The following is an 18,551-nucleotide window of genomic DNA, read 5'->3' as shown; positions in this document are numbered from 1 at the left end:
TCACATTTTTAGATAACAGAAAACTGGAACTGATAATTGTATAAACTAGAAACTCAAGGGGTAGCGAGCTTGTAACACTAATTTTAGTGTAGAACTATATCCTCTGTTCCCAGCATAGTATTTGGCTGTAGGTATTGATTTCACTTTTTAGTTTACAAAGTACTTTCACGAACATTTATTCATTTGATCCTCACAGCCTCTTTCTCATGAGGAAGCCAGGATCAGTGATGGTGGGGGTAGCACAGATGACAGACAGCAAGCAGCATCAGTGTCTCTGCCAGGCATCCCCACTTCCACTGTGTCCCCATGTTTTATGGGATGAACATAAAGTCATTCACTTGGGATCAAGCAATTAAAATTCCCAAGTAGAGAATGGAAGGGACCTGACGTGATAGCAGAAATCTAATCTACAAAAACATTCTCGGGGAGTGATTTGATCACAAAGTTAATGTAAGCCACAATGAAAAATTTTCCTCCACTAAGCATGTGCTTTACCCTGCTCTGGTTTAGTGGGCCCTCATCTGTAAAACCATTATGCTCAGTTTGGGACATCACATTTCCTGTGGCTAAAGAAACTGTGTATCTTTAGCTAATTGTAGAAAAGATAAAGGCAATTGTAAAATCTGTCTTCAAACACTGAAAGGAAATTTTTGTAGAAAAAGAATATTTCTTCTCTGTTGCCCCATGCACCTGAAGTAGAACTAATATTGAAGTAGTCTGCTAGGTTGTAGCCAGTGAAGTCCAGAATATGAAGATTTGGCCCTGCTTTGTGCCAGAACATAGCTTGAATATGTTGGGGACTTTTTCCTCCTCTCAATCAGTGGTCTGGAGTTACTCTAGCTATCTTCAGTCTAAGCCTGATATTTGGTATGCAACCATGCAAATGCCTCTTATTCTCCAACCTTTCCCTAACACCTAGCCTGAACAGCTAGGTCTTTACCTAGGTTTTTTGACAAGAATGTGCCAAGCTGTGAGCTCAAACCCAGTTGGTGAAGATCCCAGTGACCTTCCCATATCCTGGTAGCTCCTTCTCCTTATGACCTATAGCCTCTCCCCCTTACTTATAAGTAGGGTGAAATGGTATTTCATTGTGGTTTTGATTTGCATTTTCCTGATAAGTCACAATGAACATTTTTTCATGTGCCTGTTAGCCATCTGTATGTCTTCTTTAGAGAAGTGTCTATGGGCTCTTTTTCCCATTTTTGATTGGGTTCTTTGTTTTCTTTTTGTTGAGTTATCTGAGTTACTTGAAGATTTTTGGATATCAGCCTCTTGTCAGATGTATAATGTGCAAATATTTTCTCCCATTCAGTTGGGGATCTTTATATTTTACTGATGACTTCTCTCACTGTGCAGAAGCTAACAACATGAGATTTCATACCATCACTTAAATGCAATTTTGTTGTTGATGTTACAGTATTGTTACTGTTAGCCTATTATCTGCAGATGTCAGGACATATGGAAAACCTGAGTTTAATAGGATGCAGTGTGTGTATGTGTGTGTGTGTGTGTGTGTATCAGCTGGGGTTACAAACTCCTATTTTTCTGTTTGTATTTCATTGCACCAGATAATCCAGTACCTTTTTGAAAAGTCTCTAAATTGCATGTTTTGACTAAAATTGTTAAGTATATATTTCCTATCAAAGAAATGTATGTTCATACTTTAAAAGATAAATAATACAAGCTGGTTATTAATGAGATATAAGACCTTAGACCTGAGTACCTCCCACCCCCAAAAACACTAACAGCTGTCAACACATCTGACTGGTTCTTTTGGAATTTACCACCAGAATTCTAAGTTTATTCTATATTAACATTTTGGGAGTTTTCAGTAAGAAATTACTTACAGGCTTCTTCTGAAGTACAAATATCTAGCTTTCATACTGCCATTTCAACCATACTTCCTCCTAATAAAGTTTGGTTACATTAATATGACTTAGTAAATTCTCATCACATATGAACCATTAACATTATTTTTCTTTTCTTATGCAAATGGTCATATTTTTCATTTTCTTGTTTGTTTTTAAATAAATTCCTACCATCTATTCTGTCCCTAAATTATCTGCAACACTTAAAATAACCCTCAGGTTTTCAGCCAGTACATTTCCCACTGTGGAGACTTCTTTCTTGTGGTCCTCATCCTCTTTGGTTCTGAAGTGGCAGTTCTCTCCTAGAATTCTGGGAAGGCTCTTATGCCTACTTCTGGGATTGGAGCTCCTGCTTGACCCCTCATTTTTCCTCTTGGTTGGCGTGCTCCTTCATTTTGCTGGAGATAGCTTCCAGGAGCTTCCTGGTTTATGAAAGCTAAGTCTTTTATGACTCTAAGGCCCTAAGAGTGTATTTATTCCACAGTCACCTGTTCATAATTTGGTTAAATTTTAGTTGGAAACAATTTTCTTTCAGAATTGTAAAGACCCTATTACTTTCTAGTTTCTAGTGCTGTTCTTGAGAAGTCTGATTTCATTCAGATGTCCATTTCTTCACATGTGATTTATTTTCATTCTGGAAGCTTTTAAAGTCTTTTCCCCAAGAATCTGAAATGTCTTGATTATTTCTTGGTGTGGTTTTTGTATTTTCCCTCCTCCTCATTCATCGCATACAGCATTTTCTAGACTTGAAATTACAAGCTGTAATCCCTTAAATTTAGAAAATTTTCTTAAGTGATTTATAATTTCTTTTCACTCCATTTTCCTGTTCTCTTTTAAATATACAAATATTTGGATATTTGGGGTCTACTGATCTTATCCTCTAAATTTTTAAAATTTATTTTCTCCTATTATTCATCTCTTCATTTTGCTCTTTATTCTGGAAGATTTCCAGAAAAGTGTGTTTCCATTGCAATTTTTCAGCCTGTTTTATTTAGTTGTTGCCTTTCAAGATATTGACATTAGGGTGTAGTGATCTTTAACTATCCATTCATATCTTGTATTTATGATACATAGTACATTAAAAATGGAAATTTTGAATATAAAGTGGGCTTTTTGATGGATTGTTTTGTATCATTGTAGGATTTTTCAGTAAGGACCTAGCCATACCTTTAGTTAAGCTTAATGATATCTCCTGAAATGAATCTTCTACCTTGTGCCTGGAGAAAGAAAAGCACTTGTTTACATTCTGGGAGCTGGTAAATGGGAGAGAGTAAGGGATCTTCTATTGAATATGAATTATTTGATCAATTCCCTACTTTCAATCCCTTCCCATACTCTTTTCTGTTTTGTACCAGGTATCTTCCAGGGCTGGGTCTGTCTGGCTCAGTTTCCCCCCGCAGCATGGGCAATGGTGGTCATCTGGTTGCACAGGATGAGGGCATATGTCTTTGGTATCTGTGCTGTACCTCTCATCTTTCAAAGGTATTTGGTATCTCCTATTCCTAAACTGTTTCTCAAGTTGTGAAGTGTAAATCTCTTTGCTTTTTATTGGCTTCTCTATTATGTAGTTAGGTCTCAAATTGCTGTGGCTTGCTAAGACAGTTACTACTTGACATCTGCTTCCCATCTTGAATTTTTTTCTCACCATCTTTCTTTTACTCTCCTTGAGACTTTATATCTTATTTTTATTCCTTTACTACTATTTTTGAAGATTTGTAAAGAGTACACATAAGTTCATATATTCAGTCTTCCAACTAAACCAAAATCCATTCATTTTTCTTTACAGTGAAAGATGAAAGCCCTAAGACACCTAAAAAGCCAGATAAAATTATCAAGTAAGTTTTTCTTTATACAATTCTATGTCAATATTTTTTCTAAAAACACTATTGATTTAAACTGCTTACAATTTTTATCATAATTGAATTTTCAGTTTTTTAACTTTAAAAAGAAAGTAGATAGCTTTTTCTTTTCCAGTATTTTTTAAAATGTTTTCAGGAAGAATATGGAGAATTCTCTCTAAGCTATTGAATTAAATTTGAGCATAACTATATACACTTGCCTTCCCTTTTAATTTTTGCTTTTCGTTGTTGAAAATGGAAAAAATGAGTTATCAGCATTATAGATTAGAGATCAAAAAAAATCCAACCAACTTAGAAGAAGGTAAATGTTCTGGAGGGAAGTGGTGAGAAGTGGGGCTGAAGCCATGGTGCACTTTGGAGACAGTCTTGTAGAATGGCATCAATTCAGTCTTGAACCCCTGAACAAGGTAGAAGTCTATAATAGCATATATGATCCCACAGCATTTAATTTCTTGAATATTTGCATCAACCTTATTTTGATAATACATCACATGTAGTAAACAGCCAATTAACTATTGTTGAATTAATGCGTGGTTCAGCCCAGGTTTCCTTGACTGGTCCTCTATAAAATGTGAATAAAATTTAGTAACTCAAATGGTTTCAGTTTGTGAAACAGTTTTAGAAAATTTGAGGAAAGTAAGCTTAATCTAATGAGTAGCTCATTAAGTTGGGATTCAACAGAGGACATTGCTACCCTTCAATTTGTCAATGTGGAGAAAAGCAGTTGGCACAAATTGACTGAGGTAGTTCTTGAATATGCATAAACACTGTTTTATCACTTGTAAAACATGAATGTCCCTGGAATATTAAAAAGTTATTTTTGTTAGTGGTGTACAAAGTTTCAATGCCCGTGTTTACTAATAAGGCAGACCAGAAGAACTTTTATGGTACCAGTTTCAGTAGGTTCTGAACCAAACCAAGCATAAATGAAGCAAAACTCAGGTCTGCTTTGTGAACTCACCTAGTGCTAGTCTGACATCTCTAGAGAAATCTCTAGGACTCAGTTGAAGCCATAAAATATAAATTTCAATGATATTCCATTTTCCTAGTATATATTAGGCTGTAATTTGTTATTAATGAATTCTAATGTTTGCCTCTGGTATAGTTGTCATGGGATTAAGTTAAGTTATATCTAGGTTTTATTTTTTAAATAGAGCAGCCACAATGAGGTCTTACAAAATTATTTAAAGAGAGATGCTATTACTGTTAGTTGTTGTACTACAATAATACTTACAATATAAGATAAGATCAAGACGCTGGAAGAGCATAGAAAGAGAAATGTCTTACTAAATCTTGGGAGTGGGAGTGCCATTCAGATTTTAGGAGGAGTGTTGCCTGAGATACTTTCTAAAGGCAGAATAGAAATTCAGCTGCAGACAATGGGGGAAGGTTGTGCCAGGCAGAGGGAATAGCATATTCCAGGTATGGAGGTTTGAGGGGGCATACTTCCTGTGTTCTGGCCCAAAGGAAGGTATTTTGACACCCAGGACAAAAAGTGAAAATGAATCACAAGTGCCAAGGGCAACTAAAGAGGCTCAGAAGCTGAGATACAAAATCAGAGGGAGAACGGGAGAAGGTTGCTAAATAATAGGGAGAACGGGAGAAGGTTGCTAAATAATCCAGAGAAGAGGAAAAGAGACCTAAAAGGTCAAATAATAAATATGCATGTGTGGTGGGGGTGGGTTATTAAATAATTTAAAGGGGCAGATGCAAGGCAAAACTTGAGGGTTATAGACAGAAAATAGCATAACATTTGCCTTACACTTTAAAAGTGCTAACGCAAGGCCTACTTGGACATAGCAATTCCACTTCTAGAAATTTATCTTTAAGGATATACTCGGACAAGTGCATAAATATAGACTATGAGAATGTTTGTCATAGAATTGCTTAAAATTAAAAGTTAAAAAATATTACATTTGTAAAGGACTACTCTAATTGCTGTGTGGGGGGATGCTTTGGGAAGGAACTAAGATGAAAGCCAGAAGAATGAGGTTATTTTAGTAGAGCATGGGAGAGATGGTGGTGGTTCAGGTGAAGGTTGAGGGCATAACTGTGGAAAAGGGAGAAGAGAAGGCAAAGTCAATGAATTCTAGGTTTTATTTGATTGGATGTGGGTTTGACAAATATAGGTCTATCACTAGATTTTCAGTTGAACTGGAAGGGTTTTGCTTTCATTCACTGAGATGGGAGACTGGAAGAGCACAATAGAAACTAAAAATAACAATCCTATTTGTTGGCAAGGGTTTGAACTCACTGGAACTCTTACATCACTGCACACATTGTTGTACCATTTGACATACCCACAACCAGTTTGGAATATTGTCTAGCCATGTTTTTTAAAAAAAGATTTATTTATTCACACAAGAACTGGGGTACAGGCCAGATGCTCGAGAGGGTGAGAGGATTCACCAGAGACAGAGTGGGGAGCAGAACAGGAAGATCTACTGAAACACTGCTGAGGGGAGCAGCAGGCAAGTCAGGAGGGGTCTGCTGTGCCATGTGGGTAGCTCCCTGGCCGGGGATGGAACTTGTGCTGCAGAGGCTGCGGACAGCTTCATAGGTTGAGTCTTAACCCCTTACACCACCAGGGAGACCCTGTTTATCCATGTTTTTAACATCCAACATTCACCTGCCTTATACTTCTCTCTTCCACATTTGCCTAAGAGGAATAAAAATACATTTTCACAAAAAGACTTGCTTACAAATGTTCATAATAGTTATTGGACAGAACTTTGATGAGTAAGAGTTTAATAGGCACATAGACAAAATAATCTTTAATGGAACTGCTTTCACGGATACAGTAATATTACATTATGATACACTCATGATCACCAGGAAGCTACATTTGATGGGCCCTCTGAATGTGCAAATGAATGGTGGAAGAAAAGAATGGAAATGGCTAGATGATAGGGAACTTATTTGAAGGCAATTAATCCTACAGAACTAGATAACTGATGTTGGTTTTCAAGCAGTGCAATGATGACTTAGAATAGGAAGAGACTGAGGTAGAAAAATAACTAGGAAACTGTTTTGAGTTTTCAGGAGAGAAATGATGCAATACTTAGCTAAGGTCATTGATGAGATCAGCTGACACTCAGTGCTGAAGAGTGCTACTCTCCCTACCTAGAACTTTCATGTTTGATATCATTGAATGGTCACAATTACTTCAGAAAGTTCTGTCTCTGGGCCTCCATGGTGGCCTAGGGGTTAAGTTTCAGCACTATCACCACTACAGCCGGAGTTCAATCCCTGGCCAGAGAGCTAACCCCCATATGGCTCAACAGACCTCTCCTGTCTTGCCCGTTGCTCCCCTCAGCAGTGTATTTCAGTAGATCTGCCTGTCCTGCTCCCCACTCTGTCTCTGATGAATCCTCTCACCCCCTGCACCCAGTTCTTCTCCAGAGACATTTGGAGATTTAGTCCTGAGGCTTTGGTGATGGCTGGGATGTTGCATCATTTCCTTAATAATCTTTTCTATTTCCTTTACTGGCTCCTTTTAGCTATGAATTGATTTCTACTCTTTTTAAAACATTTACTTACACTTTTAGAGTTTGCTTTCATGGCATTATCTATCATCAACCTTTATGTTGATTTGACCCATATCTCATATTTCCAGTCCCAGTTTCACAATCACACTCCTAAAGGTCATCACCTAAAAGCCACATTTAAAATTAAACTCATATTTTACTTCAGTTTCTCTAGATGCTTTCTATTAATAGCAAAACTAACTGATCCTCTGGGCTTTTGAAGAATATTTGACCCTTAGATTCTTCACCTTCCACACCCTATTAAACAACTAGTCCAGTTAGTTCTTAGAGTGCCTCAGATTCATCTCCCCTTCAGAGTATTTGCTGCCACCTTAGCATAACTCTCAGTATCTCCTGCCTAAATGACTGTATGCATTTCCTGATCGGTCCACCTGCATTTAATCTTTCATGTAATCTATCCTGCATACTAATACCAGAAACAACTTTTACCCAAACACTGATTTCACAATTGCCTTATTCGAGAACTTCTGACTGCTCTTTCTCTCACCTAATCAGTCAGATTTCTTAAGTGACTCACACCCATTCTCTGCCGACATCTGAAAGCCCTGCATTGCCCAGTTTCACTTATTTTTTTTAAATTTCAACTCCTCTGAAATTGGAACCCTCCACTCTGGTCAGTATCTCGTTACTGTCATCTCTTCCCCAACATCCTTTGTTTGCACATATGCACATACCATACCCTTCTCATCTGAGCCTTAGGAAGATGCTCCCCTAGCCAAGAGGGCCTCTTTCCTTGTTTCAGGCCTCTACCCCAACTGACTCCTTCCCCACTAAGTTCAAAATAAAATCATATCTCCCTCCTGCAGCCTTTTTATTTCTTTTTTCTCTTACTGCCACAAAGAAGTATCTTTAGACTCCAAATGTCTGTGTTAAATGATGTAATCCTTTATTATTATAATATATAAAGCTATTCTATGTGCAGTTCAGGTTTATATCTTTTTTTCCCAACACAATAGTAAGCACTGATGTCCAGTTTTAAATTATATCTTCTGCTTTCTCATATTCACAATACTAATGATAACACTAAATTCCAGCTGTAGGCTGAAACTGTGAACACATGAATCTTGAACTTTATGTGGCTTTGTAAACAGTAATTTATCTGAACAATGGTGAAATAGGTGTTTATTATTTTAAAGGGTGGCTGTTTTTATACAATTGAAAATGCCAATATTCCCAAATATTTCAGACAGTCTGCTTGTATATTGAAACTATACTAAAGTTATACCTTTTAGGAAAATATTTTTAATTATTCTGGAGGAAAAAAAAGAAGGCCCCGAGGGCTAACAGTTTGAAACAGAACAGGACACCACTGGGAAGGGAGAGGGTCATGGGTCATCGTCAACGGGCGAAAAACAATGAAGACGATTGTGCCTGAAGATGGTGTATTTTTTTTTCACGAGACAGTGTGTTGACAGTTTCCTTCCTCTTGGGTCATTGTTGTCTGCTAAATGATCTGTGACAGCAAATTGATCACAAGCTTTTTCATGCAAGAGATATAATGCAGCCTTTCATTTGTTGCCTCCATTGCCAAATGCCGAAACATTTCATTGGCAAATTAATATTAGTTTAGTATATCATTTAGTAGTGGAAAGCACTACATGGAGCTCTGGAAGCAATAATAGAAGTGATTAATTTATCTTCACCAAGTTTCAGATTTCTACTTAAGTGTGACTGCAAAAGTAATAACATGTTTGAAAAATGTTAGTCTTAAAACTGGGTGTCTGTAGTTATCATTTCAATAAATGAATGTATTAACACTTGTAGATGTTGCCCCATTAATTTCAAAATTGAGTCAAATATTTACTTTAAGGTACTTATGATTTACTTATAAAAATAATTGGCTTTTGTTCTCACTGAAAAGTTGCTTCGTTCTCCTAAGAGCTAGGAATTTATACTGGCAAACAGACATAACATCTTTTACATATAATGTTTAAGCATCTTTTAAGCTAGCTAATTGGTGATTTCTCATGTCTGAAAAATATCCCAAAGTAATATTTTGTTCACAAAGTGTTGAGAATCTCTGTGTTCAAAAAGTTTGTAGAAAAAAAATTTGAAATGCAGCTAAGAGAAATTTCATAGTTTCTGTATAATATTTTATAACAATCTTTGCTCTCCTGTTAGCATATAGTACTATTAGCATAAGAAAAGAAAGATGCAGGCAGCAATATTAGAAATGAGTTGTCTTTTTCTCTAAAAATGACCCTATTCTGTAAAAGTAAAATAATAACCTCAATCCTTGGTGGTGTATTTCTCCTCATAGTAAAAAAGAAATAAAGGTGATATTTTACTAAATTTGGCATAGAAATTTAAGGAACTTGTATATTCTAGAAAGAAAATTTAGGAGCATAATGCTTTAATTTAATATCCTTTTATAATGTTACTTATATAAAGCAGATATCTTACACTTTTGAAAGATGGTTTGGGCACCTTTTTATGAGTTGCATACATTAGTAGAGAAATTAATATGCTAGATTCATATGTTAGAATTTATAGATCAGTCTGCTTTCTCATGATATGTTATTGTTATTTGAAACAATCCCACTGATAAAGTAATTTTAAAAAGCAAACTACTCATTGTCGGATTTTAATTTATATTTTCAGATCAACTAAAACAATCTCATTTTATGATTACTATAAGTCATGGTGTGAAATAGCCACGTCAAAAGCCACAGGATATCACAGAACTGCACGTGAGTTGATCAAGCCTTCTCCTATTTCCTTCTGGTCATATATTAATCTCTTAATTTTCTCAGCTTGTCTTGCTTTCAAAGACTAATCGACACATATTTGTCACTTGAGGGTGATAAACTTCTCTGTTGGCACAATATGGTAATCATTCAACAACCGTTCATTTAGATCCTCTTTTGTGTGGAGCCCTGGACTTAAGTCTGGTTAAAAAACAGAATGTTATGAGGTTTGTATTACTTTCTCTACCCCAGAAAGAAACCTTCATAGCAGGAGGAGATTTTTTTTTTATTCCAAACACAATTATCCTCAAATCCAGAGAATGTAGTAAGTAAAAAGACAGCAGGGAAATATATGAACCCTGGACTTTAAATTTTATCAGTCTAAGGAAAAATCATTTGTTACCATTATATATTAAGAACTAAAAAAAAAAAAGACTGGGATAGTGGGAGAGCTGGGTAACTTTCTGGTTCCAATTATTCAAACCTTAGAGCATTAATTCATTATTTGGCTCTAAGTAGGTTATCCAGTTTAATGCGCATTTACTGAAATATGACTTTGCTTTAGTGCTTCTCCTGAAATGGTACATACTGATGTCACTAGTGACCTCTTAATTCCCAGACTCAGGGATTATATTTTAGTCTTTATTTTACCTGCACTTTCATCAGCTATGCCCTTAAGTGCGAGGACACCATGCATTCATTGTTTTCCTCCTCCTCCCTAAGGTCTCCTCTACTGCTTACCATAGCAAAAACGTCTTCATATAGTCATGTCTACCCAGTCTCAAGCAACCTCACCCACACCATGGTTTTCATTATCTGCCAGTAATTCCTAAAACCTTATCTATAGGCAAGCCCTCTTCAAAATTTTGCATGGGTATTTATAACTGTATATTGGACACCTCACCTAAAGGCGGTGTGGGCATCTCATACTTAAGATGTCCCAAAGTGAATTTGTTATCTTGCCCTAAAACCTAGCCTCCCTCTGTTATTTCCCTCCTTTAAGTCCAACCTAGTGGTGGGTCACATTTAGTGCATGTATGGCCTAAATCAGAATCACAGGAGTTTCCTAGACCTCTTTATCTCCCTTGGTAAATCTTGTTGAGTTTTTGTTGATTTTACCTGCTACAACATTGTGAATTCTTCCTCTCTAGTCTATCCACCATGACCATACCCTTAATTTGTGGTCCAATCAAATTTCATCTCATCATTGTGATTGCTTCATGATTGGTTTCAATAGAACAAAATGTCACAAAAATATTCCTAGCTTGAAGGCACAAATGAGAGTACAAGGTAGTGTAAAGCTTCAGAGGTATAAAAAAGTGAGTTAGACCAAAAACTCCTAAAAAGTTACATGTTGTTTCAGGATGTTGGTTATTATTTTATGATACATATTACCTACATCGTGGACTCAGATTAATGGTGAAAACCAGTAATTTGTTTTAGGTGCTTTAAGAAACATAGTTCTTAGCAGCTCTATCAGTAGGAATAATTTTATTATTATTGATAGGAAAGTACATGAATGTTTACTTCGCATCAAAGATTTGTGGTTGGTTGTTGCCTAGTCAATTCAGCAACACATATTTTGGGTATATACTATGTATGAGGCACTGATGACTCAGAGGGGTTCCAGGAGGTGATAACCCTTAGCATGGTGTCAAGACAATTGGCACACACCAGGGAAAGTCTGAGTGTCAAACTTGTTCAACCAAAAAAGAAAAGGATCATGATAGGATGGTGCCTTATGGAATAACATTTAAAGATAGAGAAGCACTTAGAAACTTCAAACTGCAAGAGAAAAATATAATGGAAGCACGTGCCAATATTTAAGAAAATTTGGAAATTCTTGTCTTGCTATAAAGAATTTTAAAATGAAACGAAATAATGAAACACTGCTGACTGCTGTTTCTTCTTCAAAAGAGTTTGACACCAAAATGTTTAATTTTGTTCTTGCTTCTACATCTGTCCCTAACTTGGTATGTAATTCATCCCTCTTTGTGAAGGCAATAAGCTGGTAATGTTTACCTCTAGCCCAAAAGAATTTGAGACTTTGATTCTAGCCCTTGGTGCAAGATTTCAGTCACCCTGCCTCCTCTTCCCTGGGGATTTGTTATAAGGGTGTTCAAGAGCTTTCCTTCAGTAATAATCAATACTTGATTTTTAAGAATCAAATGTTAACCTTACATATGGTGCTGGCTATTTTGTCTTTGGATAGTTCAGCTGAATGAGATACAGTACTATCTTTTTTAATACCCCAATTTTCTGGTAATAATAAAGCAGCTTTTAGATTGTAGAATGCTTCTTCAACTAACAGAAATAAAAGGGAAAAAACTAACAACTTCATTTTCTACAGTTACATTCTTATACTGGAAAGATGATTAAATTCTGTGCATATTTTATAAGCTTTTTACTTTACAAATGGTAATGAGTGGTTGTATTTTGGTTCTGAATATTAACTCTTTTACATATTATTGTGCCACAAATTACATGTAGTCAGTTATGTCATAGTAATAGTAGGTTTATTATTTATAATCTGCATTATGTTTTCTAGTCACTACAACCTTATTTTTCTCTTATTCATCAACCCATATTTATTTAACACCTAATGTATGTCATACATAGTGGTATATCAACTCAGTGAACTAGACATTCTTAATATACTCTGTTTTATAAATGAGAAAATCAAGACCAAGAGTGGCTAAGTAATTTTCCTAACCACTTGTACATGTAAGAGGTAACATCATATATTGATAAATATATAATTGTGGAACCAGATAACCAAGTTTTAATCCTGGCTCTGTTATTTACTGGTGTGTGACCTTGGGTAAATTTCTTAATATTTTTGTGTCCCTGTTCCTTTATCTGTAAAATGAGTATAATCACAGTATATATCTTATAGGGTTGAAAAACTACAACAGTGCCTAGCACATAGTGAATGATCAATAACTCTGACTATAATTAATTAATACAAGTAGGCTGTGGTCCAAGGACTTGAACCACATCCTCTGATTCCACAATTGTTGCTCTTTCTCTCATTTCTGTCTTTCTATACTGCCTCTGTAATGTAAGATAAAATTGTTATCTCTGTATAGTTTGAGGCTTAGATTCAAATTCTGCAGTATATGCAGTATATTTTTCAATAATTATAATTACCAATTCGTAATTATAGTCAACTATATGGGGAAATGTACTGCTGATCCACTATCCATTTCTATAGAATGGCAAATAAAAAGTTTGGCAGACAACAAACCAATACATATTGTTGTGGGCAATAGCACCTTAATGACAGAATATGATCCCCATAAGGAAATGTTTGTGTTCAAGGAAAAGAATCCCTTTAGACCGGTGTACCCTGTAATAACAAGTAGAGGCTTCCTGATGTTTGTTTGCTATCATCAAGACAGACCAAATAGCCTGTAACATCATGGAGAGGCTTGCTTTACCCCAAGAAACTTTCATTCTTTGAGTCTTTGAGCTGCAGGTAGGGCAAGTTGTCCAAGATAAGCAGGCAATATTGTCTGTTTGTCTAATTCTATTCATTCAAGCCACCAGAGGAACTTATAAAGATTCCCGTGTCAAGGGCACATCCCCAGAACAATTACATCAGAATCTCTGGGAGCAAGACCAGGCAGCAGTTGTTTTTAAGGCCTCCTGTGTGGTTACAATGTGCAACCAAGGTTGGAAAGGCTCTAGTGGGAAGAATATGGTGACAGAAGTTAGAGATTCCATAATGCTGTACTAGTTTTACCACATACAGTTAAATGAATTTAGGTTAGTCATCTAACTTTGTACCTCATTTTTCATTTCTACTCATTGACCAAAAACATCCATTCTACTTTTGTTCCCCTTTGGTTAGCATGAGATAGCATGTATGAAAATAAAACATGTTAAGGTGCGTGTGTACTATTATATTTCTTTGATTGTGACAGTCTCAGCCATGGGGAAAACATTTTAGAACAGCCTATACAAATATTGAGCAAGAGGTGTGCCATAGAAAAAAAACAAAGCAAAAGTTATACTCAGTAATTCTGAGAAGGAAGAACTATATTATAGAGACAATAGATGATGCTTTTCTACTGCAGATACAGTCACAAAGAAAAGATATGGTTATAGTGGGGAAATTTCAACTTTAAGTACTTCTGACAAAAATTCACTCTTCTTTTTTCCTCACCCCTCATTCCATCATTATTTTCCTCCAATCAATATCTCTGAGAGTCTATGTCTAGACAGTAGGCTAGTCAGCTGGTAAGAGACAGATGAGTGAAAAAAACACAGAGAATAAATAGGAAGTGTTAAAAGTTTGTACAAATAGTATGGCATTTTTCATCTCTCACTAGAAAAAGCAATGAATGAATGAAACAAAATTGATGGGAATATTTAGGAAAGATGGCCATGCCATTTGGGGTTTCATAACATATAAGAAGGGTACTGTCATATATATATCAAACAGAAAATGTAGGAAAGGTGATTTTTAAAAAAATGAGTGATATCAATCAATTATTCTTGAATAGAAACTTCAAATAAATTGTAAATTTTGTCTAGGTAGTAGCGTAGTCCCATTGAGAACACATTACTCAACCTTCTATTTGTTCATCTGTAAATTGGGTGTTATAATGTTAACTACTGTATGCCTACTTTACAAGTACCTTTACAAGTTCCCAATATATAGTAAGAAAACTCTATTGGTATTAGTCATTTTATCACCTAAAGGAAATAATGAGACCTCACTAAGAACTCTGGGAAGCTCAGTTTTACTCCCCTTAATGCAAGGGAGGAATGTATAACCATATACCAATTAAAAAAACTACATTAATAAAGTCTATAAGAGTATGTATGTATGTTTGTATGTATGTGTGTTCATGTATATTTGAAGAAATAAAGTATAGGAATATTGTTAGTGAAAGACATGTAATATTAATAGAAGAAATGGAGAGCAATTCATTTAAAAATTTTTCTTTAAATGACAAATTTCATCAAGTTAGAAGAGGTTAATTAATTATTGTTAAGCAAGAAGCTCCAGATAAGGGCAAGACTGTTAAAGAGCAGTTGGTTAAATTGTTCAAGACTCTAAACCCAGGGTAATTATAGAGGACAGGTAGAGGATGGATGGATGGATGGATGGATGGATGGATGGATGGATGGATGGATGGATATAAAGAATAGTGTATATGTATGTATATAACATAATAGTATTTCATGTGAAAACTACCAATATCTTAAGCATAGTAGATCTGCAATAAATTTTATGTGAATTTGATGGAAGGCATAAGGCTTATAATTAACTACAAACATATGAACCAGTGACATAATGTGATTTCCAGAAAATACTAGTGCAGATCCAAGCTGAATTGATAGATAATGGAGGATCTAAACATAGATCCAGGGAGTTAATAATCCCACTGTTAATAATCTTTACTATTCTAACAAAATCAAAATCCTGAGCTACTTCTATATGCACTCTTTAATGGCAACATCAACATAGCTCAATGCCAATATGGTGAGGATAGTTAGGATTTTAAAAAATCATGTCTTGAGAAAAAGCTGAAGACTGAAGCTGTCCTGTCTTCAAATATTAGAGGACTCTCTCTCATGGGGGAGAGATGAACTTACTCAATATTGCTCCAGAGGTCATCTAGAACCTGTGGAAACTTAGTACTCAAATTAGGAAGGATAGTGTGAATTTACTGTCTATCAGTGGAACTGGCAGCCTCCCAACAACAAAGAGGAAAGTTTTCTGTCTTCAGCAAGAGATTCGTTTAAATGCTGATCATCTATTTTGAGCATCTTGTTTTGTGAAAGATCAAGATCTTTCACTTCCAGCTCCAAGATTTTATTTTCCATTTGAAGTGCTGAACTAGGATTTTATTAAACTGTGCTGCCTGTAGTTAGTGTAACACATTCTTCATTATTACAAATAATATATATGAACAAATATCATTATAATTAAAAGTTTCAAAGTCACTATTTATTTCAAATAATATCCAGTAATACAAAGTTCAAACAAAAGAAAAATTTGGAAAGTGTGAATATTATGATGATTGGAACTATATAGTGCATAGTATTACCACATATAAACTTAATGAGAAGTGAATTATTTTCAACTTTAAACTACTTTTAAAGAATGTATGCACAGCCCCTTTTTAAAAAATACTCTAATTTCAGTGCTTAAAGATCCAAGTTTCATTGAAGAATATTTTAAATTGAAAAAACATGAGAAAACATGTGCTAAAGAATGGAATTTTAAGTAAGTAGTTGCATCTTCACTATATTATCCTAACTTGAATTATCTATCATTCTGTTTTCTACTATCTAATTGGACCACCAGAAGAAACCCTTTGGAAACAACAACTTAATGTCTTTTTCTAAACATAAGAATATGAAGTGTCATTTTTTTCCCTTTAATATGACTCCAGGTAAAAAAATATGTTTGCTACATATTGACTTCCAAAAATGAAGACAAGGCATAAGTCCCAAGGAAGAAATCTCACAAAACTTTCCTCATTAATTCTCTTATTCCCACCCCCATTATCCTTATCCACATATGGCTTACAAATGGGAGAAGAGGGCTGTGTATATATATCCCCAGTTAACTTTTTATCTTTCTTGTAGTTCCAAATATCTTTTCTTCTTCCACAGACTTTTCACTTGGAACCAAATATTTTCAACCTCTTGAGAAAACATATAATAAAATGCAAAAATAAATTATTGCAGCATCTTAGAAATCCTTGAATCTTAGACCATATTACATTACATTACAGTCAAGGTGTCTTTACTCCTAAAGGCAGTTTTTCTGCTGCTTGATCCTGCTAGAGCAAAGATCACCTCAGTCCTGTGGCATTGGCCAGGTTGCAGTAGTTATTTATTCTAGCATGTGTATTTTTAGTTCTCAGTGAATATGCCACCACAGAAGGAAATTGATGTTCCTACATTTGGCATTTATCTCATTTTTTTAGCTCTTTGACTTGTTGGCAAAATGTCTTCTTTTCTGCATGAATATTCTGTTAAATAAAAAATGTTCTGTGTTTTCAATTTGGTTAAAAATCAAGGTTCTTAAAATATTCTTTCCTACCTTTTAGTATCATAGTTCAGATTGTTTTTTTCAGATGAATGTCTGTTGACTTCTACATCAACTTTAAGCCAAAATAGAGAGATGCTCTACTTTTCTGCTTTTACAATGAATTATAGGCAGTAGAAAAGTTTTTTATTAAGCAGAATTTTAAAGAGTACAAGCATATTTTTTTCCCTTGAAGGCACAATTCAAGTTTTGTTTGTAATTAAATCTACTGAGAATATAAGGTTAATTTTTCTTTGACATGACTTCCTTTTTTTACTTTAACAAAAATGTTTTGTTTTACATGTTTGATTATTCATTCATTATGTACTACCAGCATCCCAGTCCCCAAATTTAGAAAAAGTAGAGGGTGCCATGTCATTTTCAACTTCTCCATTCACTTCTACATGTGGCTGAAATAATCGTGAGCTGTTTGAGTGCTAGGACATTTCCCCAAATACATGATTTTGAAGTTACAGGTCAAATTGTCATGTGTGTGGTGACCCTGTCAGAATAAAACTCTCACACTTTATGCCATCTGGTGGTTGATTAGAATACATCTAGATCAGATAATATTTGCTTCTTTTAAATTTTGGAGTTGATCAGTTAAAAAAAAACCACTAAATAATTTTTTTTAAATATATTACATTTATCTGCATAGAGTGTGCAAAAATCTAAAGAATGGTGAAATCAAATTCTTTTTAAGTAATTATTGAAAGTCTCATTCATCAAGATACATGAGATACAATAAAATAGTTCTTGGAGACTCAAGTAGAAAATGTTTGGGCAACTATGCCAGTGAACTGGTCCATATGTATATGCAGTGTGATACTATTATGCATCTCTCTGTTTATTATATTTGAAAATATTTTCCTTGCACTGAAATTTTCTACTAAATAAACAAACAAAATGATAATTGAGAATCTTTCATCTGCATAGTGTTAAGGAAAAAGAGCTATCTCTTCTGCTTCAGTCCCTCCTCCTACTGTCTTCCCATCCCCTCATCAATCAAGACCTAATTCTTAAGCCACACTAAGTTCTTTCTTGTCACTATTATTTGGGGACATAAGATCTCTTCACCACTTTGTGCCTTCTGCCTGGGATATCTTTCCCAGCAGGGTCTTTGCTGGTGGTCTAAAGTTAGGATTTGGTCTGAGTTAAAAGGTGGAATGCGGAGTGCTGAAGCACAGGGGCACTGGAGTCAGACTTCTTATATTTGAATCCTGCCACTGTGTCTATAGGCAACTTACCTGGCTTCTTTGTGCCTCAGTTATGATAAATTGTAGTGCAAATTGTACTTACCTCCCAAAAATGTTGTCAAGATTAAATAGTACATGGAAATGCTTCAAATATTATCTACATATTAGCCAGCATAAAACCATTTTTTTAAATTGAGGTATAACATATAGTAAGTACTCATGAAGTTAAGTTTGCAGATATTCATGCTTTTCCTATTGCAGCTCTAATTAAATTCTTAGAAAACATTTCTCCAGAGGTTACAGGGTGAAAGAGTCAGACAGATATGGGCAAAATTCTTACCT

At 35.1% G+C, this 18,551-nt stretch overlaps 1 protein-coding gene across 9 annotated transcripts in view; it reads left to right on the top strand.

The window, feature by feature from the left end:
• Positions 1-18,551, top strand: part of UBE2U (ubiquitin conjugating enzyme E2 U) — a 49,884-nt gene that overhangs the window by 19,353 nt on the left and 11,980 nt on the right. For 5 of the 9 annotated variants that reach the window (XM_037498712.2, XM_037498704.2, XM_037498703.2 and 2 more), the window contains 3 exons: positions 3,655-3,703; positions 9,877-9,965; positions 16,122-16,203. In XM_037498712.2, the coding sequence (XP_037354609.1) occupies positions 3,655-3,703; positions 9,877-9,965; positions 16,122-16,203 (220 nt within the window). Of the gene's footprint in view, positions 1-3,223; positions 3,351-3,654; positions 3,704-9,876; positions 9,966-16,121; positions 16,208-18,551 lie in introns of those variants that run through there. The other 4 variants (XM_037498707.2, XM_037498708.2, XM_037498710.2 and 1 more) reach the window with 3 other exon arrangements.

The sequence above is a fragment of the Talpa occidentalis genome, unplaced genomic scaffold (assembly GCF_014898055.3).
Source record: "Talpa occidentalis isolate TD23 unplaced genomic scaffold, MPIMG_talOcc4v2.1 talOcc4.9, whole genome shotgun sequence".
Classification (NCBI taxonomy): domain Eukaryota; kingdom Metazoa; phylum Chordata; class Mammalia; order Eulipotyphla; family Talpidae; genus Talpa; species Talpa occidentalis.
The sequence above is the reverse complement of the archived record's forward strand: the minus strand, read 5'-3'. Positions and strand labels throughout refer to the sequence as shown.